Below are 27,814 nucleotides of genomic sequence, written 5' to 3'. Positions count from 1 at the left end.
CCAAAATGTTATAATTTCTATTTTAAAAAATGCTAAACTGTATGGCTTTACTTGGGTTTGGGCACCAGTAGGGCTACACAGTTCTCAGGGTCCTTTCCAATTCTGGGATGCTGTGGTTCTTCTGGTTATAGGACATCTTTTCTTGGAAGGGTTGGTTTGGATTCCAAGTAACCTTGAGTTGGGAGAAGCAAACGGATTCTGGGATAACGAGGAAGAATTCCTGTGGGAACCTGGGAGCGCCATGGATTGCAGAGCCTAGCATCCTAAGGCTATCTCCTAAGTTTCTCCTGGTTTGCAGGAATATGGAAACCAGAGGTAGGATAGCCAAGAATGCAGAAACAATTGGCACTGCACCTTCTTCTTGGTATTATCGAGAGTCTCAGCCTAACCATGGATGATTAATGAGCTTTGCTTTTCTAAGCAGGAGTTGTACAGATGTGGAGGGAAGTGAACATCTGGCTCTTCCAGCTTGCAGCTGCTCTGTTGCTAGAAAGAACTGTTCTGTCCCATATCAAATTCACTCAGTGATTCCTTCTGACCTCTTCCTGGGCATGGTTCTGGAGTCAACCACTTCTTTCTAGACACTAAGAATAGGATAAGGAATCAGAGTTCCTGGGATCTATCCCTAGATGGATAGAGAAAAGGTCCAGGTAGGACCATCCCCAGAGTCTTGCAGACTTCTTTGACTCATGGCTGTCCTAGCTTAATTTCTAATTCTTTTTCCCTTCACCCATCCTCTCTGTTCCTCACCTTCTCTACCAGATTCTGCCTATTTGGAGAAAGCAGATCCCTCTCTCCAAGACTCAGTTGTCCACCATTTTCCCAGCAAGCAAGACTGACTCTGCTAATGGTCAATGAGGAGATCTAGGACTGAATAACACTTGTAAAAGGATCCTGCCTAATGATTCCAACGGCCATTCAGGGACTTAAAACAGTAAGGTGTCTTAGAGGGCATCAAGTTCAATTCTCTTGTATTATAGATACAGAAACCCAAGCCTAGAGAGGTGAAGGGATTTGTGTAAGGTCTGACAGGTACTGATTGGTAGAGCTGGGCTTAGAATCTAGGTCTCACTCCCTGTCCCATGCCTACCATGCCTGCAGCAGGTAGAACTCCATCAGTCTTACCCATCTACTGGAGTTGGACACAGAGTCAGACCAGGCTAGGATAGGATTTTGTGACAGGCTGCACTCAGACTGCAATGGCGCCGACACCATGATCTCTCTAAGAACTCCCCAACTGAGCTGTGACCTGGGACCTTCTACTCACCTGCTGTCATCATCAGAGTTGCTCCCATCTGCTGATACTCTACCTTGATTCATTCCCCACTAACTAGCAATCTCCCACTCCCACTCTCCCTCTTTTACTCCTGGTGTTGCCGATTTCCTGGATTTGTAAAAGTAATCTACTTCCCCAACTCCCACCTTCCCTTCTCTCATCCCCGTGCACCACAATCTACACCTTCCAGGTCCAGCTCTGGATCTGCTTGCCCCTTCCACCATTCCCTCTATATCTCCTAGTACATAATTAATAAATTTCCCTTCAATTTAGATGTCTTCCTCTCATGCTCTTTCCATCTTATGGAGTTCACGGAGACCTGGGTCCCCCAAGATGACATTGATCTCCCTGGATATCCTTTCCGATAACTGCTGCACTTTTCTTTCCTCATATCTCCTGATATATTCGTCTCACAGGGGGTTCTCCCCAGTCATTTCCAGACTCTCCCTCTGCTTCCATCACTCAGAAACCTTTCATCTGCTGAGTTTCACTATATCCAAACTGATCACCCAAACCAGTCCCCGGTGGATGTTATGTACTGATGGCCAGGTTATTCTCTCTCTCCTTTCTCAATGAGTTCAGTGCAAGGTTCACAGTCTTTCTCTTCATCCCAATTCTTGCTCTTATACAAGAAGACTTTAACATACATATGGATGTTCTCTCAAGCACCCTAACCTCCCAATTGGTCCATCTGCTCAAATCCCATGACCCACTCTTTTATTCCACCTCAGCTCCTTACAAGGATAGCAACACCTTTTCATCTTTCCATTACGTACAAGTGCTCCACTTCTATGGTCAAGAAATCTGATATTCCTTTACTCTATTAGAATCTTCCATCAGTCCATCTCTCCCTATTTTTCACTTGTCCTAAATCTATTCTTTATCTCCACCATGACTTCCAATCCTCCCATTCCTTGGTTCTTTCTCAAGACATTGACTTACTTTTCATAATTTTCCAAATCTCAACCCTTTCCAAACCATGGAAAACCCTTAGGTTAACCTTTTCAACTCCACACTATCTTTTGCTCTTGAATCAGCTGCTTTCTTGACCTGTTGCTACACATCTCTCTGTAAACCCCAACCTTGGATTATTCCTACCATTCACCTTCTCTCTTCTTCACATGCTGCTGAATAGAGCTGGAGGAAGTCATACAACCGTGTTCATTAGGTTCGCTACAACTTTGTATTATTTAATGTCAACAGTGCCCGCACTGGGGAGAAGAAAATCTTTTTAATCCTCCCTAACTGAATTTCTAGCCCATTCACCAAACTTAGTTCCTGTCTTTAAGATTCCTATAACAACCCCTTCCTCCAAATCTCTCAGCTGAGGATCTTGACTCATACTTTATTGAAGAAAAAGAGGTAATTGGCCATGAACTCCCTCTTCTCCCTCTTCTCACAACTCCTTGACACCTCCCATTAACTCCTCCTTTACATATGTCTCTGTTGAAGAGGTGGACCTTCTCTTTGTCAAGGCTAACCTGTCCACATGAACCTTTGATCCCCTCCACCCCTGTCTTTACCAGAAGATTGTTCCACCTTTCATTACTCTTCTCTTTCTGATCTTTAATCTCTTCCTATCAACTGTCTCCTTCCCTGCCACCTAAAAACACCCAGGTCTTTCCCATACTTTAAAAAATCCTTCACTAGATTCTGCCATTCTCACTAGCTACCTTCCTATATATGTTCTCTATTTTCCTATGTATCTTGAAGAATCTGTCTACATTTCTTTTCTCCAATTCCTCTCACTCACTAATCAACCCTCTGCAGTTTGGCTTGTGACCTCATCTTACAAATGAATCTGCTCTCTCCAAATTACTAATGATCTCTTACTTGCCAACTCTGATGACCTTTTCTCATGAATGTGCTGGTAAATGTTTAGCAACTAGCTCTCTGGGAAAAAAAAAAGAACACAGGACACACTTTTAAGTTTAATCTCCATGATTAACATTTTTTCCACTGTCTTAAGACAATCAACAAAACAATAAATCAAGCCCTGACTTTGCCAGTTTCTGAGGTGTAAATGCTCACACTGAAAATTTAACATTCAGCTTGAGGGCTCAAACTGGCTTTTCTCAGTCCTCACTCTTCTCATTTTTAATTCAGCATTTGACACTGTTGACTACCCTTTCCTCTTGGGTACTCTCTCATCTCTGGCGATCTCTCATCTCTTACTGATACTGCCCTCGCTTCTACCTGTCTGACCACTCTTTCTCAGTCTCCTTTTCTGGATCATTACCCATGCCACATATCCTAAATGGAGTTAAACCCCAAAACTCTGTACTGGGCCCTCTTTTCTTCTCTCTCTACAATCCCTCAATGACTTCAACATAGGTTTAGTTATCTCTGAGAAGTTTGACTCCTAGACTAGACTTCCCTAGTGTCTCTCCTCAGCTACATCATGAATTATCTATTGGACGTTATGAACTGGATGCCCTGTAGAAATCTCAAACTCAACATGTCCAAAAAAGAAATCACTATCTTTCCTGCAAACCTACCCCTCTTCTGAATTTCCCATTACTGTCAAGTATACCACAGTCCCTCTAGTCATCTGGTTCCACAATCTGGGTGCCATCCTCAACAACTCACTCTCATGCCACATGTCCGATCAGTCAATATATTTAGGCCGACATCTGTATCTCCCATGTTTGAAAATCCCCTTTTCTCTACTCAGATGGCCATACCTTCCTTCAGACTCTCATCACCTCTTCCCTGGCGTACTGAAATAGTTTCTAATTGATCTCCCTGCCTCAAATCTCTGCTCATTCTGATGTATTCTCCACACAGCTCATAAGTGATCTTCCTAAAGCTCAGGTCTGATCCCTCCTACTCTGTAAACTCTGGTGCCTCCAGGATCAAATATAACCTCCTTTCAAACATTTAAAGCTCTTCTCAATTTATCTCCTTTCCATCTTTCCAATATTCGTACTCATTCCTCCCTTCCATGTACTGTCCAGATGCACTAGCCTTCTTGTTATACATTACACATGACCTTCCACCTCTCATCTCTGGGTTTTCCCACTGGTGATCTCCAAAGCTCGGAATCCACTTCTTTCTCACCTTTGCTTCTTGTAATTCCTAGTTTTCTTCAAGGCTTAGCTCAAGCATTCAACCCTCTGTAAGAGCACGTTCCTCTTTCTTCCAACTGCTAATACTTTCTATGTCCTCCTAGTTGCCTTGTATCTGGTTTGTACGTCGCGTGTGTGAATGTACGTACCCATGCCGACAATACATACAGATGTGTAAATATGCATATATATGTATATATACATATGGGGGAGCTAGGTGGCACAGTAGATAAGAATAATGGGTCTGGGGTCAGGACGACTTTTTTCCCTGAGTTCAAATCTGGTTTCAGACACACAACTTTCTGTGCGACCTTTGGAAAGTCACTTAATCCTGTTTGCCTCAGTTTTCTCACCTGTAAAATGAGCTGGAGAAGGAAATGACAAACCATTCTAGTATCTCTGCCAAGAAAACCCCAAATGGAGTCACAAGGAGTTGGACATGACTGAAAATGACTGAACAACACACACACACACACACAAATACATATACCTTTGTCTATATACATATATATGTATGTGTGTATATAAATATGCATGTGTATGTGTGTGTATATATGTATATATGTGTGTGTGTGTATATATATATATATATATACACACACACACACACACATACACACACATATAAAAAAAGATGTCAAGTTCCCGCTACAATGTAAGTTCCTTGAGGGGGAGGACTGTTTTGCTTTTGTCTTTGTATATCCAGTGCCTGTCATGTATTAGATGCTTAATAAATGCTTGCTGATTGATTCCTGTCAATGAGAACAATAGCCTGGGCTGAGTTCTTCAGGGCAGACAGGTTTCTTTATATGTCTGTAGTGGAAGCAAAGAATAGCTTTCTTTAAAAACATGCTTCCCTACCTCCTTCTCTCTCATTACCTGAGCGATGGTAGTCTCTGGTCCCAAATATTAGTGCAGGATTCTTAGCTCATGCTACATAGACTCCCCCCCCACCAAGATTCATGGAGAGATTCCAGGGGGTCCATGGATGGAAAAGAAATTACGTATTTACTTCAGTATAATCGTCCCCCCCCCATCTTATGTAGTTTATGTTATGTTTTTAGAAAATTATTCTGAGAAATAGTCTTTTCTAGAGTGAGGAAGGGGTCACTGCCACAAAAAAGGTGGTGATCCCCTGCTATACACACACACACACACACACTCTCTCTCTCTCTCTCTCTCTCTCTCTCTCTCTCTCTCTCTCTCTCTCTCTCTCTGCAACTACTCCCAATTTCCCAGGAGCCAAAGAGCCTCCATAAAGCTTCATCATTCTTGGTGCCTCTTTTGATGAAACCTTAGGATCTTACACCTGTCAAGGGAGCCAATGTCAAGAGCTCAGCCCCTTGGCTGTCTCTTTTGCAAATTGTCTCTCCCATCCCCTCCTGCTCCGGAGGTAGGCTTCTTCCTGCCTCCCCTCTACACCCTCGAGCCAGACGAATAGACTTCTCTGCAGTCCACCTCTTCCCCAATGAACTCCCCCTCCCCAGCTCCTTTCCTGAAGATTGAATGGCCCATTCCTTTATCAATCCAGTCCCCAGGCCTTGTGCTTACTTTCCACGGTGAGAGTGATGGGCTGGCTGGTCTTGTTATCCCCGTTCTTGTCATTAACGGCCTGCACGTAGTACCGGCCAGCGTCAGGAGCCACAGTTGACAGAATGACTAGGGTGTTATCCAGCGTGATGGCTCTGAGGAGGACAGAGAACTGATTGAAATATTCTGTCAGGGTCACCCCAAGCCGCCCTCTGAAGCAGTGTGGGGCTGGGGAGGGGGAGAATTTTGCAGAATTATTGGGAAGGAAGACTGGAGGAGGAAGAGGAGGAGGAGAAGGGAGGAGAGAGAGACAGGGAGAGAGGAGAGAGAGCGAGAGAGAGAAAGTGAGAAGGGAGAGAGAGAGAGAGAGAGTGCATGTGAGTGTGCTGATGAGAAATGGGAAATGATAAGGAGGGCATAAAGTTAAAATAATCATGCCTTACATCGATATTGAACATTAATATTTTCAATTCATTTTCACAGACATTATCTTTTCTGATCCTCACAGCCCTGTGAGGGAAGGCAGGATGAAGAGTATAATCCTGATTTTTGAGTCAAGGAAATTGAGGTACAAAGATATCTAGCTACTCCTTATCTATCTATGTCTAGGTATTCCTTAACCTTGGCAGGGCTATATCTCTCAGCCCCCATCCCCTCAATTTCACCTCGTGCCTGAGGCCCAGCCCTGTTATAACTGACACCACTGGCCCCCAATTCTTTTTCCTCCCATGGTCCCTCTTTGCCTGTAGTGAAAGTCACAACCTCTACAAGGTCCCTGGATGTCAGAATCAAAAATAGATGTGTGTGCGTGTGTTGGATGGGAGGGGGGATTGGGTTATGTCTGACCACTAATTTCACCTTCTTTATGGAATTTCTATCTCTAGAAGGTGATGCATGAATTCCCGGTACCTTTTAGCATGGGAGGTTTCGAAAAGCAAGGGGGGGGGCGGGAAATCTCATGCTGTGAATTAACACTTCCTCCAGTACTTTTCAAAAACTCCTAGCTGAGAGAACAGGAAAATTATCTGGAACCAGACGAGTCCCTATACATAGCATGAGTTCACATACTAAATGACTGCTGAACTAAATAGTGCCTGACCTGTGTGAACTTATCTATTTGCATAACATCATGTAGTTGATGGTTTGATTCAATTAAATTCAACAAATATTTATTAGACACCCATTACTACATACACAAGGTACCATGTAAGGGCCTGGGAATAAAAGGATGAAGATGCATTCCCTATCCTCAAGGGCATAGTAGATATTAATGATGATAATTTAGATGGAAGCTCCACACAGAGGGGATTATTAGCCAAATGTACTGCTGGATTCAATCCATGTCTCCTTCTGCCAAGAAATAATAGCCTCTGTCCCCATGCCTCAGTTTCCCCTTCCAAAGATGAATAAAACAACAACAAACCCACCTTTTTTCCATCTAAAGACATCTCCTCTCTTCCCGAGGACGGACAGGTGTCTGAGAGGTTAGAGTGGTACAGAGGCAGAACTATATCCCAAATCCGAATTGTTTTTACCTTGGGACCAATACTGGAGACGCTAGAACCCCAGACTCAAGTGAGGGTGTCTACATCCCAGCTGGGAACTCACTGAGCCTCATCGCGGCCCTTCAGAGTCTGACCACCACCAAATTTTCCTCTGTTCTTGTTTTCCATCGTCTTTTATTCATTTTCCCACTGACAAACAAAACCATTAGTTTGTCAAGTCTGGCTCCAAGTTTTAATGTGATGTGCATGAGACAGCTGTTAAACATCCTTAATGTTAGTTTAACAAGGACAAACCCAGTTGAATCCTTTTCAGATTTTCCCATAAGGTGAATGTTACAGAGTTTTAAAAAGAGTCTCTCAAAGGAACCACTTCACAAATGTCTGTTTTGTTTATACTTTCGCCAGGGCTGGGGGTTTTGCTTTTTTTTTTTGCTGTTGGTCTTTTATATGTCAGTTCTCTTGCCATCAACAGAGCTCCAGGGAATTGCAGAGGATGCTCATCCACTCTCTTCTTCCTCAAAGGTTCCTCTCCTTCCAGAAGAGTTCCCTCTCTTTTCTCCCAGTTTCTTCCAGTAACCTGGACAGTGGGAATTAGAGGTAGGGGGTGGCCCTGGACAGAGGCTTGAAAAATTGTGGTGGTAAGCAGCGGGAATGAATAAAGTGCTGCCCTTGGAATCAGGAATACCTGAGTTCAGATTTTGCCTCGGACACTTAGTAGCTGGGAGACTCTGGGCAAATTATTTAACCTCTTTTGGCCTCAGTGAATCAGTCAGTTAGCACGTGTTAAGCGTCTGCTATGTACCAGGCATGTACTTGAGAGTCCCTGCTCTCAAGAACCTTATAGTTTAATGGCCTCCGTTTCCTCATGTGTAAAATGGGGATAATAACAGCACCTACTCCCCCCAGGGTAGCTTCTTCATTCAATGAGCAGCTAGGTGGTGCGGTGGATAGAGTGCTGGGTTTGGAGTCAGGAAGACTCACCTTCCTGAATTCAAATCTGGCTTCGGACACTTACTAGCTGTGTGACCCTGGGCAAGTCACTTAACTGTTTGCCTTGGTTTTCTCATCTGTAAAATGAGCTAGAGAAGGAAATGATAAACCACTCTAGTATCTTTGCCAATAAAACCTCAAATGAGGTCACAAAGAATTGGACACGACTGAAAAACAACTGAACGACACCTCCCAGGGTTGAGGATCAAATGAAATAACATAAATAAAGGGTTTTGCGAACCTTTAAGGGCTGCATAAAAGCTAGCAAATTATTACTGGTATTACTTCTGACCTCAGCACCTCTGTCCCTGATCTTATAGCCTCGTCTTAGAGTGCCATCATCACTGAAAGGCTAATAAGGAGAAATCTTTCTCCAGCCAAAAGCCAAGAGAGGAAGTGTGGTGCCAGGGAAAGAGTGCCAGGTTTTAGAGTCAGAGGGGTAGAGTCTGTAGTCTGCTTTAACGTTTACTAGCTATGCAACCTTGGGCAAGTCACTCGAGTCTCTCTGGGAGGCTTCAGGGTCTTCATCTATAAAATTAGGGAGCAGGATTAGTAATGATAATAGCTTGTATTTATATAGTGTTTTAAATACATTATTAGTATTAATTTACAATTAATTTAATTACATTAAATACATTATTATTATTAGAATGTAAGTCACTAGAAGGTAGGGACTGCCTTGCTAGCATTACATCTGTATCCCCATAGCACAGTACCTGGCACAGTATATAGTTAAATTTTGGTATGAGGGTCCTAAGAAGAATGGAAGTACCTGGAAGGCAGGTTTGGATTTTTGGTTTGGTCTTCTTGTTTGTAACCCTTGCACTTCTCATACTGCCTTTCACACAGTAGGTGATGAATTTGAATTTACTGAATTAGATTGAATGAAATGACCAAAAAGGGCTTTATTTATTACCTCATTTAAACCTTAGAACAACAGATATTGCTATTAACCATGAATGTACCACTTCTGTGTTCAAGATTCCCTTACATGGCCACAATCCATTGGCTTTGCCACCTCTCCCTCTGCCTTCCCACACCAAACTCTACTCTTTGTCCACACTGTGACCTCCAATCCCTGACTCCTCGGTTCTCTCCTAGGCCATCACTCCTATACTGGCCACACTTTCTATCTTGACCCCTTGGTGAACCAGTTCAACTAACTCTACATAGTCCTTTTCTTGAGGGCCCGTTTTTTTGTATCGCCAACTTTCCCATGCCAACCCCCTCCTTAGATCATTTCCACCATCTGCTGTTGATTGAAAGTAGACAAAATCATACAACTCTTCTGACTAGGTCCACTACAATTTTTGTTAAATAATCTCAATGGGGCTCTCACCACTGCTAAGCAATCTTTCTATACTTCCCATATAAATTCACTATCCTACTCTTCACAGCAGATATTTCAAATCTTTTCATCCCTCCTCAAATTTCCTGAGGCTCCCCCTCTCACCTGAGCACCTTGCCTCATCATATTTTACTGAAAAAACTGAGGCCATTTGCTGTGAACTCCCTCTTCCTCTCTTCTCCCCATCTTACATCACTCAGATGCCTTCTGCTCCGATCTTGTCTTTGACCCTGTCATACAGGAAGACATAGCTCCCCAAGGCTAAGGCTTATACCTGCACAAGCAATCCCATTTCATCCTTTCTTCTCCAACAAATTGCCTCCTCTGTCATATCCACTCTATCACTTATCTTCAATCTCTCCCTGTCTATTGGCTCACTCCCTCCTGCCTACAACCAGGCTCATGCCTTCACCATCCTCAATAAACCCTCACTTGATCCTTCCATCTGTTACCATCCTATATCTCTTCTGCCCTTGGTGGCTAAACTCCTTGAGAAGGTCATCTACTATAGATGCCTCCACTCACTCTCTTCTCAATCCCCTATAACACACCTTCTGAACACATAATTTCACTAAAGTTGCTTTCTCTGAAGTTACCAATGATCTCAGTTGCAAAATTCAATGACCATTTTCTCTGTCCTCATCCTTTCATGGATTTAGTTACCATCTCTATTATGATGATTCTCAAGTATACCCATCCTGCTTACCTCCAGTCTTGCATTCCTTTCAGACATCTAGAAAATGGGTGTCTAGTAGACATTTTAAATTCAAAATGTCCAAAACTAAACTCATTATCTTTCCCCCTAGACTCTCCCCTATTTCTAACTTCCCTATTAATGTCAAAGGCACCAACATCCTTCAAGTCCCCCAGGATGGTACCCAGGTAGACGTCATCTTGACTCCTCACTATCTCTCACCGCTCCCCCCCCCCCATATCCAATCTGTTGCCAACTCCTGTGGATTTTACTTTTCGACATCTCTCGAATACACCCCCTTCTCTGACACTGCCACCATTACAGTGCAGGTCCTCATCACTTCATGCCTAGGGTAATGCAATAACCTGCTGGTTGCTCTCCTAGCCACAAGGCTCTCCTCACTTCAGTCCATCCTTCATTCAGTTGCCAAAGTGATTTTCCCATAGCGCAGGTCTGATCATCTCACCTCCCTCCCCTTCCCAAAACCCACAAAAACCAAAACTCCAGTGGCTCCCCATCACCTACAAGATCAAATATAAAATCTTCTGTTTGGCATTCAAGGCCCTTTAAAAACCTAGCCCCTCTCTAAGCTTTACACTCTTACACCCCATCTCTCCCCACCCAATCATCTTTGATCCATCAACAATGCCCTTCTTGCTGCTCTAAGATTCTCTATCTTTTGGTTCCTGGTGTCTTCTCTGGGTGACTCCCATACCTGAAATGCTCCCCCTCCTTAGGAAGCCCCTTGGCTTCCCTTCAAGTCCCAACTAAATTCCACCTTTTGTAGAAAGTTCTTCCAAGCCTCTCTTAATTCTAGAGCCTTCCCTCTCATTTACTACTTATCCCACATATAGCTTGCTCTGTATATAACTGTTTGCTTGTCATGTCCCCTATTAGACTGTAAGCTCCTCGAGGGCCAGGCCTGCATTTTGCCTCTTTTTGTATCTCCCGTGCTCAGCACAGTGCCTGGAACATAGTAGGCACTTAAATGCTTACTGACTGGCAGAACAACTCTGTGATATAGGTGCAAGTATTATCCTCATTGTATAGATGAGAGACAGGCTAAGAGGCAGAGACAGTGGCTAAAGATTCCAGAAGACCTGTGTTCAAGGTCTGCCTCTGAGAAATGGTGACTGTGGGCAAGTCACTTAACCTTTCCCTGTGCCTAGAGCTAAGACACGAAGCTGCATAACCTGCATTGTTGGAGTCCCTTACCAAAATCTCCCTCTACCTATGAAATCTAGGGCTTGGTCAATTCTTTTCTGTCTGCCCCCACCCCCCTCCCCCCATGAAGAAATCAGTGTTCAGAGAAATTAAGTGACGCACTTAGGGTCATACAACAAGAATGTATGGGAAGCAGGATTAGAACCCAGATCTTCCTGAGACTGGGTCTGGTGCTCTAATCCACAATGCTAGACTGCCTCTCTAAGCCTCAGTTTCTTTATCTCTAAAATGAGAATAATAGTGTCTATCCCACAGGGTTGTTGTAGGATCAAAAGAGATAGTGCAGGGAAAACACGAGATGACAGTTGAGCTGCCAGTTAGTTCTAAATCCGTGATCCTGTGAGTCCCTCCCTGCCTCCTTCTCTCTCTTAGCATCCATGTTCCTCATCCTGTGCACAGCAGTTGAGTACATGCGCGCGCGCACACACACACACACACACACACACACACAGACATAGACCTTTTGGTGTGCAAATGACCTTGATAATAAAGCGAGGAGATTCTAGCATAAATATTATTTAAATTCGTAACTAGCTCAGGTCATGCAGATTTCAATGTCCTCATTCAGCTGTCCTGCCCTAGCTAACATTATTGGCTCAAATTTAAAAGTAACACTGTACCTTTACACCCAGGCACTGTCCATCCTCACTCCTTTTCTCAATTTTTTCCTCTCAAGAAATCCTGGGTAGGGCTACAGAGGCAACGGGGTATTGGGGAAAGTGGAAGATCTGGGCAATAGTCCCTACAGAGCCACTGAACAACTGTATGACTTCTATGGGCAGCTAGGTGGCCCCATCGTACATAGAGCGATGGGCTTAGAATCAGCAAGACTCATCTTCCTGAGTTCAAATCTGGCTTCAGATACTTACTAGCTGTATAACCCTGGGTGAGTCACTTAACCCTGTCTGCCTCAGTTTCCTCATTTGTAAAATGATATGGAGAAGGAAATGGCAAACCATTCCAGGATATTTGCCAAAAAAAAACCCAAATGGGGTCGTGAAGAGGCGGACACGATTGAAATGATTAAACAACAGCAACAAGACTTTAGGCACCCTATTTTCTCTCTGTTCTTCAAATAACCACAACGATAATAGCTAGCCCTTCTATAGTGCTTTAAGATTTGCAAGGCACTTCATTTTATCCTCACAACAACACCGCAAGGTAGGTGGGACTACTACCACCTCCATTTTACAGATGAGGAAACTGAGGCAGGCAGCAGTTAAGCGACTTGCCCAGGGTCACACAGCGAAGTGTCTGAGGCCAAATTTGAATTTAGTTCTTCCTGATTCCAGGCCCGGCACTCTATCTTTAGCTATCTTTATAAAATCAATCAATGAAAATTTATTAAGTACCTACTATGTGCTAGGCACTGTGTTAACTAACTCTGGGAATAGAAAAAGGCAAAATACAGTCCCTGCCCATGGGGAGCTTATGATCTAAGGGGGGAGACAATATGGAAACAAAATACATACAAAGTAAGCCATATACAGGACAAATAGGAAATAATTAAAAGAGGAAAGTCACTAGACTCAAGAGGGGTTAGAGAAGGCTTCCTGTACCCGGTGGGATTTTAGTTAGAACAGGTGACCCCTAAGGTCCCGTCTCTAACCTGCTATGTTCTAACATTCTTTGTGGTTTTCTTTATCTTTCTTAACTTTCTGGCCTCTGCCCAAAGCTGCTTTGTCTATCTGGGCCCCAGGTACCCTGTTGTGGTTTCTGGTTGGAACTGTGCTGGCTTTGAAACAAGTTCGTTTTTCATTAAGTTGATGCTCTTTTGGCCCTGGCTCAAGGAAATCCAGTCTTCCAACTATTTCCTACCCTATAACCTAGACCCTACCTTCTTTCATCCGTCTGTACTTCCATAGTGTGTTCTCTCTTCAACTGAGACTTGGGAACTCTACCAAATATCTAGGCTCCTGTCTACTCCCTTAGAAAGTCAGAGCTAGAACAGAACACTGACCTTATCCAGTCCAGTAGAAGAGGAAGTGGAAGTCCAGGGATAAGATGCCCAAGGTCCCACAAGTAGTTAATGGCAGAGCTGCACTAGAACACAGGTCTCCTGGGTCTCAGCTTGGCCTTCTTTTCACTACACCAAAAACGCTTCACTCAGTTACTTGGTGAGCTAGCATTTCCATCTCTACGTAATATGGACCTATATTTTTCAGAGCTACTTCTGAAGACTCCCAGTGGACTTTAAAAATAACTTTAATTTAGGTGGATAGAGTACCAGCTCTGGAGTCAGGAGGACCTGAGTTCAAATCTCGCTTCAGGCATTTACTAGCTGTGTGCCTCTGGCCAAGTCACTTAACCCTGTCTGCCTCCAAAAAAACCAAACCCCCAAACTTTAATTCAATGGATTGACTAAACATTTAAATAGTACCCACCATGTGCAAGGTTATATACTGGATGTTGGGGTTACAGATATAAAAACCAAAGTTCTGCCCTCTCTTTAAGACCCTCAGGCCAAAATTGAGCTAACTTAAGGACACATCTCTTCAAGTGAGGAACGGTAGTCTTCTATTAAAAACAAAACCAAAAATGTCAGAGCAAGGGTTCCGATGTCCCGTCCATCTGCTCTGCAAATCTTAGAGTTACCAGAAGCAAGGAGGCTGAGAGGACCAGTAAGGCTTCCTTTACACTCAGATGATTTCTGCTTTACTAGAAAGATTCCATTTTCCCTTGTGATCTCCATTGATGGCTAAAGAGGAGATAATAAGAGCTAACATTTGTATAGCCCTTTAAGATTTACACAGTACTTTTATGATACATTATCTCATTTGATCTTTACGACAGCCTTGTAAGGCAGATGTTATTATTAGCCTCATTTATAGATGTGGAAACTAATGCTGAGAGAGGGTGACTTGGCTAGGGACCCTGGGAGGCAGGATTTGCGCTCTGGTTTTCCTGACTTCATGGTCCTTGCTCTAACCACTGCGCCACTTTTCCTGACTCCAAATTCTTTGTTCTATCTGCTGGCCCCTCTAGCTGCCTAATGTCCACTGGAGCATCCCAAGGGAAAACATACTATCACTTGACTGAAATTAACAGATCATTTAATTTACTCCTATGCCTTACTCTCCCAAATGTACACAACTGTATCCAAGCTTTGCCATGAACTTCCAGACAATTTAACCCCAGGGGTCAAAGCTATTGAAGAAAGTGGCTAGTGTTCTAAGCATAACAATTCCTAGGGGATATGCAGAGACCATGCCTCAGGATTTGAGAGGTAGCTAAGTACTTTGGAGGATAGATAGAGCGCTGGCTGGGGTCAGGAAGACCCGAGGTCAAATGTGGACTCAGACATTTACTACCAGCTGTGTAACCTCTGCCTGACTCAGTTTCCTCAACTCAACTATAAAATGAAGATAATAGTTGTATCTACCTCCTCAGGTTGCTGCGAGGATTAAATGAGATACTATTTGTAAATATCATAGTGCCTGGTATGTAACAACTATTTAAAGAATGTTTCCTTCCTTCCTGACCCAGGGTCGGATTCCAGAGCCATGACCCCTCTGGACCCCTTTTGTAACCAACTCCATCACACTCTCCTGCTGGGTTAGTTCTGAACGGCCAAGTTCCCACCTTCTGATCCTCTCCTCCATGACGATACCCTTCTTCCGAGCTCATGGTGTTCCATGCCTGGGGACACTTGATAATTTAATTAGAGAACTGAGTAAGTCAGATTGAAAGCTCCCCAACGGCCTGTACATTCTTCCTATTGTTAACTCCTCTTGCCTCCTTTCCCACAACACACAGCCAGGGGATGGATAAGGTGTTACTAATCACTGTTTAGACCCCAGCAGCGGTGTAGCCCATAGACAGAACTCTCTCTCTCTCTCTCAACCCCTCCTCCCTCCTCCCCTCCAGCCCTCTATGGCTGATAGCACTCATTGGATATGTATCCCCTGCATACAGATGCTAGAGAATTTGTTTCCAGGGGTCCTGTCTACTCAGCTATGAATATTAATCTGCTGTAATTGTTAAGATAAAACCATTGGAATGGTTTTCTCATATTCAGTATGGAGGATGAAGTGGCGGTAGGAGAGGGAAAGAGGGTCTGTGTGTATGCCAGGATCATGGGACATGATGGGGTTGTGAATTAGAATAACCCAAGAGGGATTTGGTAAATGAGACTGGAATGATGGGAATGAGGAATGAAGAGAAGATGGAATTGTGGTGTTTCATATTTACAGAGGATAAACTCCCTATTGCAGGGTAGTGTTGTAAGATGGCTTTCAGGATGTCTCTCTCAGCTGTGTAAAGTTAGACAGTGCTATAGGAGAACAGAATTAATATCCATGCTAACTGTGCACTATCAGGCTTGGGCGATGTGGAAAAGACCAATTTTGTAATCAGAAGACGTAGCTTTGAGTTCTGAGTCCACCACTGTGACCATGGGCACGGCAATCCACCTTTATTGGCTTCAGTTTTCTTATCTGTAAAATGAGAACAGCAATCACAGGACCATAGGTTTAGAACTTAGGTTCATGTGATCAACCTTAGCCCACTTTACAGATGAAGAAACTGAGGGTCAGAGAGGTGAAGAAAGGACTTGCCCCAAACCACACAGGTAGAACTGGAAGCTGAACCAACATCCTTCGACTTAGAATCCAGCATTTCCTTTCACTGCCTGCCTCACAAATAATGCTTATGAAATAAACCACAAGCATACCATGCTACATGGATGGAAGTTGTTATTATCATGGATAGCAGGACTAGATTCGGTTCCAAACATTTGTAAGTATGTTATAGCTGAGTCTTTCTCCTTAGATGCAGGCCTGCCTATTGGACATCTTAAAATGAATGTCTTGTAGGCATCTCAAACTCAAGATGTCCAAGATAGAATCTACTGTCTTTGCTCCAAATCTCATCCCTATTGAGGATGTCGCCATTCTTCCAGTCACCTAGGTTCACAAGCTAGGTATCTTCTCTGATTCCTCATTCTCACCTTCCTCACGTATCCATTCAACTGCCAAATCTTGTCCTTCCCATCTCCATAATCACCTCACCACCACTCATACAACGACCACGTTGGTACATTCCCCCAGGACTTCTTCCCTGGATTACTACAACAGCCTCTCATTTGACCGACTTAACACACACCTCTCCCCATTCTCGTCCACCTCCCCTTGTTGTTGTTGAGCCATTTCAGTCATGTCCAACTCTTCGTGGCCCCATTTGGGGTTTTCTTGACCAAGATACTGAATGGTTTGCCATTTTCTTCTCCAGCTCATTTTACACACGAGGAAACTGAGACAAACAGAGTTAAGTGACTTGCCTAGGGTCACACAGCTAGTAAGTGTCTCAGGCTGGATTTGAACTCAGGAAGAATCTTCCTCACTCCATGGCTGGTGCTCTATCTACTGCACCACCCAGCTGCCCCATAATGACAACAGAAGAGATTTTCTAAAAGTACAGGTCTAACCGTATCGTTTCCTATTCTTTTCTTTTGGATATTTTCTATTTTTCCAATTACACATAAAACAGGTTTTAGCAATTGATTTTTAAAATGTTGAGTTCCAAATCTCTTCCTCCCTCCACCCCCATTGAGAAGGGAAACAATTTGATATTAGTTACACATGCACAGTCATGCAAAACTTATTTCCATATTAGTCATATTGTGAAAGAAAACCCATCATTCCTTATTTAATCAACTCCACTTTATGTTTTAATTCTTCAGAAACAGTTGTTTTCCATGTCTCACTCCTATATAGCAACATTGGTAAAACGTCAGTATCAAAAAGGTGGGCCTTTGCTTTCATGGGGTGTGTGGATTCAACAAAAGATTGTCGCAATTTCCCAAATGTAACTGAGCCTGCTCTGTTCCTATTCAACTCTAGGCCCAGTTTATTGTCCATCGCTACTGTTTGTCCCAGATATATATACTGTTGGAAAGCTTTATACGGCATCTATCCAAATGCATTTTGAAATCTGGGCAGTATGATATACTTCATCTACTTGGTCTATTGCTGTGTAGATGGCCAAGCCAGAATCCTTTGAGCGATTACAGATATCTTCCAGGAGGCCCTTCAATATTCCAAGCCTTGATACATTCGGCACAATATCAGCCACCAACAGGAGGACCTGGAGGGTTTTTATCATCCGCAGCGCATCCTTATGTAACTTGGACTCTGTGATGTATCTCCTTCATCACAGTGGCAAATGTCTTTGGTGAACTTTCATCTCCCTGTTTAATGCCTCATTTCATGACTATGCTCAGAGGGTCATTGAACAGGGTTATCTCTGTTACACCTTCCAAGGAATCTTGAATGAGCCTGACATATGGATGGGAGACATCTTGTAAACAATGCTGTAAAGCATCGTTCCATTCTTCAGAATAAAATGCTTTTTTGTCACCAACAAATAATGAGCAAGAGTTATATGCTTTAAGTCTTTCACTTAATTGTGAAATGGTAAAGATACAGTTCATTGTTGAGTATCCCCTCCCAAAGTCTACCTGTTCCCTACTAACACCCTCACTGAGGATGACTTTGATTTGTATATGGATGATTCATAAAGATTTTATATAGACGGGGGAGTAGGCATATGGGGCAGAAGTTACTGATTTTTCTTTTGTTGCCTTTTTTGGTATTAATAAGATCTGAGATTTTGTCTCCATGTCTTTGGTGTCTTCCTTTTCCTCAGAAACTCTGTATATTAGTGACCTTGCAATTGCTTTGCTTCCAGGATGCATCGTCTCTATGTAGAATTGGTCCTAACCAGCTGTTTTTCTTGTCTTTTTCTTTAGGGTCATTTCTACCTTCTTTACAAGCACCTTGAGGTCTCTGATATTTGGGTACAAGCGTGGTGGTTCCACTGTCTCTGATGGAGAAAGTAGTTTGTTATAAAGATTTTTTGCAAATCTTTTCGATTTTTCTTCCATTTGTTGTCCTCCTTCCATGTTCATCCTTAAATGCCCCTGGGATGACTTTGCTTAGCTGGATCTCTCACAAAGCTTTCTTTAAGCTGGTTTGATCTCCCACTGCTTCTCTCTGCTTTCTGAGATACTGCTGCTTACAATCTTCCGACATCCTTCTTTGTAAGATTTTTACAAATAAGTTTATATTCTGGGGGCAGCTAGGTGGTGCAGTGAGTAGAGCACCAGCCCTGGAGTCAGGAGGACCTGAGTTCAAATCCAGCCTCAGACACTTGACACATTTACTAGCTGTGACCTTGGGCAAGTCACTTAACCCCAATTGCCCTGCCTTCCCCTCTGCAAAAAAAAAAGTTTATATTCTAACATGATAGGGTATAAGTTGAATATAATGACCTCTAAGGTATCTTCCAACTTAGAGATGCCATAATACTGCCCAGGCTGGGAGGGACGGTTTCAGGGAGGTTCCTATATTTGTGGATGAAGTAATTCCTTTGCTCACAGCCTTTTTCAGAGGTGTTGGATGTTGTTTCCAATGTTCAGTTACCCAAGAGTCAAAATGCCAAACCAAACCCAGGGAGTGCACAGAGGGTCCTTGTTTGAGCTGAAAGGGCCTGTGTATTTATTTAGCCTACCAACCAAAGCCAGCCCAGGTTCCTCCCTACCACACCTCCCCGCACACAGCCAAAACACACATGTGCCAACGCATACATGAGCGCAAGCCACAAATGCACACATCCAAGCTCACCTCCCCTTCTCTCCCACATATACCCCTTTGCTGCAGGGTTCCCTTCTCTTGGTCTGGCAGGGTCTCTTCATCTTTCCCCGGGGAGCTGTCCAGGCTCTCCGAGAGCCAGCAGTCTTGACTAAGCACATCCATAGCAACAACTCTAGTCCATGGAGATACTACCTTCGTGATCTCTGTTACATCCATCCGTCCCCTTTTCTCCACTCAACACAGCCACCACCTTAGTTCAGGCCTCATCACCTCTCACCTGGACTATTTGCAATAGGCTCCTAATTAGTCCCCCTGCCTCCAGTGTCTCCCCTCTTCAATCCATTTTCCACTCAGCCGCTAAATTGATATTCCTAAAGCACAGACAGGTCTGACCATGGCGCTCACCTATTCAAGAAGCTCTAGCAGTTTCCTTTTGCCTCTAGGATAACATATAAACTTTTCTCTTTGGCTTTTAAAGCCCTTTACAATCTGGATCCAGCTATTTTCCAGGTTTATTGTACCCTACTCGCCTTCATGCACTCTGTGTTCCAGGCAAACAGGCCAACTTGTTTTCTGTACACAACATTCAGTCTCCTATTTCCATGACTTTGACAGGCTGTTCTCCCCACTCCCTGGCCTCCTCTCCATGCCTGGAAAGCATCCCCCTCCCTCACTTCTACCTCATAGAATCCCTAACTTCCCTCAAAACTCAGTCCAAAGTGCCATTTCGTACAAGAACCCCATGACTTGCTTTTCCACCATGGGCTGCATTTTCACTCACCCACTTCCCAGCCCCTTCCACATCACCCTGAACTCACTGGTTGAGGCAGGGGAGTTGGAAGACTCCTTGCTCTGCATCTCCACTTCCAGGCTCTCTCTCTAACCCTATCACTTGCTAAACCCTCCTCCTTTGAGCTTCATGCTATTCATATCTACAAGCCAATCAAAATCCTGGTGGCAGTTGTCTACATACCTCTAGGACACTCAAAATCCTGGTGGCAGTTGTCTACACACCTCTAGGACACTCAAAATCTTGGTGGTAGTTGTCTATACATCTCAAGGATGCTCTCCTTCCTTCCTCAATGAATTCAATGACTTGCTCCCAATCTTTCTTTGCATGGATCATTGAAGTTTTTTTTGAGAGAAATGGTTTTATTTGTGACAACAGGAAAAGAGTCAGTGTGGGAGAGAGTGAAAATTAGTGGAAAAAAGCATCCTGGGCCATCTCCAGTCATCCTGGTGAATATCAGGCCACTGGACCCAGAGGGCTCTGGAGGAGAAAATGAGGCTGGTGACCTTGCACAGCCCTCCCTCACTCAAATCAAAGTCAACTGCAATCATGTCATCATTTCCCTGATGTCATGGTCCTCTTTGAGAATGAAGGACAAACACAACTTTTACCCTCATACTAGAAAACTTCAACATACACACTGATACCGCACTCTCTCAAACAACCTAAAATCCCAGTTCATCGACCTACTCATTTCCCATTACTTAACTCTTTTATCCCGCATCAGCCACACACAAAGGTTGTCATACCCTTGATCTTGCTGTCACACATAAATGCACCATGTTCAAGAACTCTGAAATTTCCTTTTCTGATCACAGTCTATTGGCTTTCCATCTTTCCCTTGGCCTTCCCTTACCAAACCTTGTCTTTTTGTCCATTCCATGACCTCCAATCTCTCCATCTCTCATTCTCTCCCTTTCATAAGCTAAGCCCTCTTCCTTTCCTCATCTTGTCCCCTTGGTGAACCAGTTCAATTTTATTGTGTCCTTTTCTCTTGCTGTCTGGCTCCCTTATTATATTGCTGATTTTGGCCTGCCAAGTCTCAGCCTAATATCACTTCCACCATCTACTGCCTTCGCTGCTATAAACATGCTGCTGAATGTAGGTGGATGAAAAATTGTGCAACCATTCTTACTGAGTCAACTACAGATTTATGTTACATAACCTCAACAGGGTCCTAACTGCTGCAAGGCAATCCTTTCACACCTCGCTAATTAACTCACTCGTTTACTTTCTACAGTGAATCTTCCAAATCTTTTCATCCCTCCACAAAGCCTCCCATGCCCCCCCCCACCTGCCGAGCTTGTAGCTGAGAACCTTGCCTTATATTTTATGGGAAAACTTGAGGTCATTTGCCGAGAGCTCGTTCTTTTACCTTCCTTATCTCTTAGCACTCAGATGCCCTTTGCCGCTATCTCCTCCTCCATCCTTGTCCCACACGATCAGGTGGCTCTACTTCTTGCTAAGACCAACCTCTCTAACTGTACAATCAAACTTATTCTATCCCAACTCTTCCACCATTTTGTCCCCTCTATTATCTTCACTCTCCCTTATCTCTGATTTCTATCTACTGCCTCCTTCCCTTCTGCCTATAAACATACCCATCTCTCCCATCCTCAAAAACACTCTCTTGATCCTTTCAACCCTACTATTGTCCCACATCTTTCTTGACTTTTGCAGCTAAACACATTGAGAAGGCTATCTACAATAGGTGCTTCCATTTTGTCCTCTTCTCCTTCTCTTCTTAACCCCTTAACAATACAACTCCTCACATCATCATTCCACTGAAACTGCTTTCTTCAAAGCTACCAGGAATCTCTCAGTTGCTAAATCCAGCAGCCTTTGAAAACTCCTCATCCTTCTTAACCTCTCTGCAGCATTTGATTATTGGTCACCCTCTTTGTCTTGATCCTTCTCTTGAGGTTTCTGGTATAGCCCTTCCTCCCGCTTCTCTTCCCACCTGTCTCACTGCTCCTTCTCAGTCTCCTTTTGCTGCATCTTCATCTAGGTCATGCCCATTAACTGGTGGTATCTCACAGGGCTCTTCTTGGGCCCCTTCTCCTCACCCCGTACACCATTTCATTTGGTGGTCTCATCAGATTCCATGGATTTAATTATCTTCTCTATGGTGATGATTCTCAAATGGACGTGTCAAGCTCTAAAACCTCTGCTGACTTCCAGTCTCACATCTCCAACTGTCTTTCAGATATCTCAAGCTGGATGTCCAGGAGACTTCTAATTGTCTAAAACTGAGCTCACTATGTTTCCTCCTAAACCCACCTCCTTTCCACACTTCCCTATTACTATTGAGGGCACCACCATCCATCCTCCCAGTACTCCAGACTCACAACCTAGGTGCCATCTTTGACTCCTCATATGTCTTACTTCCACCCCTCCATAGCCAATCTGTTGCCCAGGACTGTTGATTTCACCTTTCCAACATCTCTCAAATACAACCCCTTCTCCCTTTTGATACTGCCACCACTTTGGTACAGGGTGTTTACATACTATCTCTCCCATTAGACTGTAAGCTCCTTGAGGGCAAGGACTGTCTTTTACCTTTTCTGAGAGGTATCTCTGGTGTTTAGCAGAATCCTAGAATACAACAGGTGCTTAATAAATGCCTATTGATCAACTGAAGTACCCTCCTCATGGAAATTATTTTGTACTTCATTTTATGTGTGTTTAAACTTCTTGAGCCCTGCTACCCTTCCCTCCTGGGGGACTCTGCCCTCTTAGCTCTGGTACTCAGAGCTCCTCCAGACTCATTCCCATTCCATACAAGTGGTTTCCTTCCCATTTAACCTGCAAAGCGATGTATCTTCTGGACCACTGAACCTTGTCACTGCACCTTGCTAGGGGACTAAAATGCCTCACTTCTGGAACCTGGGGACCTGTCAGATCCCAGAGGCAACTGGTGGCACAATGAATAAAGTGCTAGGCCTAGAGTCTGGAAGATCTGAGTTCAGATCTGACCTCAGACTATTACTAGCTGTGTGACTTTGGGCAAGTCACCTAAAAAAAAGGAAACCTACCTCTGCCTCAGTTTCCTCCACTGTAAAGTGGGAATCACAACTGCACCTATGTTGCAGGGCTGTTATGAGGATCAAATGAGATAATATTTGCAAAAATTGTTTAGCAAAGTGCCTGACACATAGTAGGTGCTATATAGATGCTTATTTCCTTCCCTGGTTGGTAAGCGTTGTCACACGGATTTCTGGGTAGCCCCAGCCATGAGCCATGATTCCTATTCTAGATCAGTTTGCATTTTATTTTTGGCCATCTTCTGCATCCATGCAAGTACTACTCACACCCAACCTTTCCAGCTTCAGAAGTCCTAGTCAAATCAACACTGCCATAGCTAGAGAAAAGACCTGCCCCTTTCCTCTCCCTCTTCTCACCAACCCAGTGACTTCCCAAATCACAACACCACCACTCCCATGTATGTCGTTTCTCCACCAGTTAGAACACAAGCTCCTTAAGGGCAGGGACTGGTTTTTGATTTGTATTCAGAGGGTTTTTCACAGTGCTTGGTCCTAGCCAGGTTGATGGCTGTGCTTCATAAATGCTGCTGAATGAAAGAATGAATGAAAGGCTAGTCTGGGGATATCTCTGTGTCTCTGACTCTATGTGACTCTATCTCTATCTCTGTCTCTATCTCTATCTCTCTGTCTCTGTCTCTCTCTCACCCCCCCCCCCCTCTCTTCCCTCTGTCTCTCTCTCTCTCTCTCTCTCTCTCTGTCTCTCTCTGTCTCTCCCCCTGTCTTTGTCTCACTTTCTTCTCCTTTCCCCTCATCCCCTGAAATTCCCCACTTTGGGTAAAATGCAATCTCTCCTTTGTAGCCCTCATTCCAGGGCAGCTCATTTCTCTCAATAACTTCTCTCTTTGACCTCCCCAAGACCCTTTCACCAATAACCCAAGATGTGTTCCCTCTCTTCCTAAGGTCAACAATGATGGAGAAGAAATTTCCCTGAGAGGGCTGCTCTATTGTTTCTTCCAGATGTTTGGGCTGTGCCTGATCATAACTTGGTGTGAATGCTTCCGCCCAACTTGACCTGCCCCATGAGGACAACTGTACTCACATTCTGCTGCTGGGTGGAATCTTCCGGCCATCCCGGAACCAAGTGACCTGTGGCTGGGGGAAGCTGGAGATTCGAGGGGCTTTGATGACAGCTGCCTCTCCGTGGGAGACACTCTGGTGCTTCTCACCCTCTTCAAAACTCCCCATATCTGCAGGACGAAAGAGGAGGAGGGGAAAGTCTGTGAGAAGGGGTCGGGGATTGTGGTGGAATGGGCCAGCCCCAAGGACAGTCTGGATCCTGTGATGGAGGTGGGGAGAGCAGAAAGGATAATGGACAGATAACATGATACAAATGAAAGACGATGGACAAATAGAAAATAGAATGATGGAAAGGGCAAAGCAATTAGAAGTCGAGTAGTACCATCCCTTGTAGTCTGGCTTATCCTTTCCCAATACTTTTGTGTCCAGTACTCAATGCTAATTGGAATCAGGTGCTGCTGCCTGGACAGTAGGGAAGGGGGGAGGGGAGGGAGAGATAGGGTCAGGTTTAGTGAGGTTCAGCAATACACATTGAGAGGTATTGTTGGAAGAGATTTGGGACCCTTGGCTTGCCTCTGAGGAGAGAGAAATTCCTCTGCTACCATGACTTGCTATATTTCGGAAAGTAGATAGGAAAATGCTCTCCTTCCTAGACTGCAACAATATTAGCTGACATTTACACAGTGCTTAAAGGTTTACAAAGCATTGTCCATACGTTAGCTTTTATGATTCTTACAACAACCTTAGGAAATAGATGCTATTATAATCCATATATAAGTTTTACAGATGAGGAAACTGAGCCTGGGACAGATTAGTGACTTGCCCAGGGTCACTCAGCCAGGAAGTATCTGAGGCAGGATTTGAGCTAAATTCCTTTTTCAACCATATTATCAACTATCTAGATATGGGGGTTGGGGAAGAGGCGAGAACAGCATCCAACTCCTCCTGACAAATCACCCTTGCTGATTTGGCACATTGTGGGGGGGAAAACACTTATCCTTGAGCCATGAGCTGAAAGCCAAGAAGGAAATGGAAGAGCGATTGCGGAAGGTATGAGACTTCTCTGGCTGACTCCCACTGGGGACCTTCTGCGGGGAGAATCCGGAGGACCTGCCACTATTCCCCTTCTAGAAGGCAGAAGACAAACAGAGTCCTGCAGCAGCAGTGTGGGCCCCAGATGAACCAGGAAAGACTTTTTCTTGGTGGGGGGGCAGGGAGAAATTGGGAAATGAAGTCCCTTCAGTCTCTAGAAAAAGTAAAACGATGGGAGAAGAGGGTAGCTAGGCAGCACAGTGGATAGAATGCTGGGCCTAGAGTCAGGACGACCTGAATTCAAACCCGGCCTTAGGCAGTTACTAGTTGTGTGGCCCTGGGTAAGTCACATAACCCTTATTTGCCTCAGTGTCTCATCTGTAAAACGGGGATATGCTGGAGACAGAAATGGGAAACCACTCTGGTATTTTTGCCAAGAAAAGTCCATAGGGTCACGAAGAGTGACCTGAACTGAATAATTGAACAATGACAAATAAAAGAGAAGTCCTGGAAGGGGAGGTGGGTTAGCACCTAAGAGACGCTTCAGTACAGAAATAAAGGTACCTGAGCAAAATCCCAGCGCACATATGCCTCTTCCTCTGCTCTCTCTTTCCTCCTGACTTGCAGCCAGTCACTCCCATGCCAAACTGGGATGAGTGTTTCATAAAGAGCAGGAAAAAAAAAAAAGATGTGCCCCCAGCACCTCCTTCATCTTCCCCACTATTCCCTGTGATCCAGGAAGGACATATTATTCCCGCCCTCTTTCAGAAGGATGTCAGATCTTGATTTGACCTTGCCAGCTGCCCTCTGTCCCTCCAAATGTTCCCACTCTTCTCAGTGGCAGGGAAAACCCGCCAGGAAGACCTGATCTTGGATCCTCTGTTTAATAAATGAGAACCACCAGAGATTCACTCATTCACAGTAATGGCCAAATGACTGATAAGCACTTATTGTGTCCTAGACTCGAGGATACCCAGAGGACCAGGGATTTAATCAATGGGAACTTAGCTCCACCAAGAAGATCAGATTGCAACAACCTGTAATGATTTAGGGATTTTTCTAACATTTTTTAAAAAAAATGTTATGACACCCTTGGGCAGCCTGGTGAAGCTTAGGGACCCCTTCTCGGAAGAATGTTTTTAAAATCCATAAAACAAAATATATATTATTTCATAGGAAACCAATTATATTGAAAAAATTATCAAAATATTAAAAGGACAATTTCACGGACACAAAGTAATATTTTGGTAAGTCCTATGGAGTTGCTGTGGGTCACACCATTACCGATTCTGTCAGAGGCAGGATTTCAACCCAGATCTTCCTGACTCCAAGACCTGTACATTTCTCTACATATTAGGTTGCCTCTAGGTAGTTATGGCTTCTTGCATTTTAAAGAGAGAAATTCCTTAAATGAAAAATCTCTAACATTGAACTAACCCTCCTTGACTGCGCCTCCTGGCCTCCTGCAAGCTGAGGCTTCCTCAATTAAAGTCTCACCTTCTATAAGAAGCCTTTCCTATTCCCTCTTAATGGGACAGATGATAGAACAGACATAGTATATAGAGTGCTGGACCTAGAGTCAGGAAGACCTGAGTTCCCATCTAACCTCAGACACTTATTAGCTATGTGACCCTGAGCAAGTCGCTTAATCTCTGCCTGCCTCACGTTCTTCTTTTGTAAAATGAGGATAATAATAGCACCTACCTCCAAGGGTTGTTGTGAAATAAATAAAATAATATTTGTAAATCTAAAAGTGCTATATAAATTTTTTGCTGCTGTTCAGTTGTTTCTGACTCTTCCTGACCCTGTGGACCATACTGTCTGTGGGGATTTCTTGGCAAAGATACTGGAGTGGTTTGCCATTTCCTTCTCTTAAGGAAAACAAGTAAAACAAGTGACTTGCCCAGGGTCACACAGCTAGTAAGTGTCTGAAGCCAGATTTGAACTCAGGTCTTCCTGACTCCAGGACCAGCGCTCTACCCACTGGGTCACCAAGCTGCCATATAAATATTAGCTATCATCATCATCATTATTATTAATGTTAGTGCCTTTCCTCCATGATTACCTCTAATTTATCCTGAATCTATCTTGTTTGTGTATTGTTAATTGCATGTTTTCTCCCCATTAGACCGTGAATTCCTTGAGGGGAGGAAGCAGGGCAGCCAGGTGGCACCATAGCGCACAGAGGGTTGGGCTTGAAATCAGGAGGACTCATCTTCTGGCCTCAGACACTTACTAGCTGAGGGACTCCGGCCAAGTCCCTTAACCCTGTTTGCCTCAATTTCCTTATCTGGAAAATAAGTGGGAGAAGAAAATGGCAAACCACTCTAGCATCTTTGCCAAGAAAACCCCAAATGGGTGGATCACTGGAATAGATTAGGTACAGAAGACACAGTAGTAAGTGACCATAATAATTTAGTGTTTGATAAACCCCAAAACCCTGGCCTCTGAGATAAGAACTCACTATTTGACAAAAACTGCTAGGAAGACCGGAAAATAATAGGGCACAAAGTAGGTATAGACAACATCTTAAACCATATGCCAAGATAAGGTCAAAATGGGTATGTGATTTAGACATAGAGGGTGATACCATAAGCAAATCAGGACAGCAAGGAATAGTTTATCTGTCAGATCTATGGAGAAGGGAAGAGTTTATGACCACACAAGAGATAGAGAATATTATTAAATGTAAAATAGATAATTT

At 43.8% G+C, this 27,814-nt stretch overlaps 1 protein-coding gene across 1 annotated transcript in view; it reads right to left on the bottom strand.

Annotated features, from left to right (window-relative positions):
- The window catches only part of SDK2 (sidekick cell adhesion molecule 2), a 247,810-nt gene that overhangs the window by 142,610 nt on the left and 77,386 nt on the right, over positions 1 to 27,814 (bottom strand). Inside the window, exons 4-5 of the mRNA XM_036755650.1 lie at positions 24,101 to 24,248; positions 5,896 to 6,029 (exon numbers count right to left, since the gene is read on the bottom strand). Coding sequence (XP_036611545.1) covers positions 5,896 to 6,029; positions 24,101 to 24,248 — 282 coding nt within the window. The remainder of the gene's footprint in view (positions 1 to 5,895; positions 6,030 to 24,100; positions 24,249 to 27,814) is intronic.

This window comes from Trichosurus vulpecula, chromosome 4 (assembly GCF_011100635.1).
Source record: "Trichosurus vulpecula isolate mTriVul1 chromosome 4, mTriVul1.pri, whole genome shotgun sequence".
NCBI classification, from domain to species: domain Eukaryota; kingdom Metazoa; phylum Chordata; class Mammalia; order Diprotodontia; family Phalangeridae; genus Trichosurus; species Trichosurus vulpecula.
The sequence above is the reverse complement of the archived record's forward strand: the minus strand, read 5'-3'. Positions and strand labels throughout refer to the sequence as shown.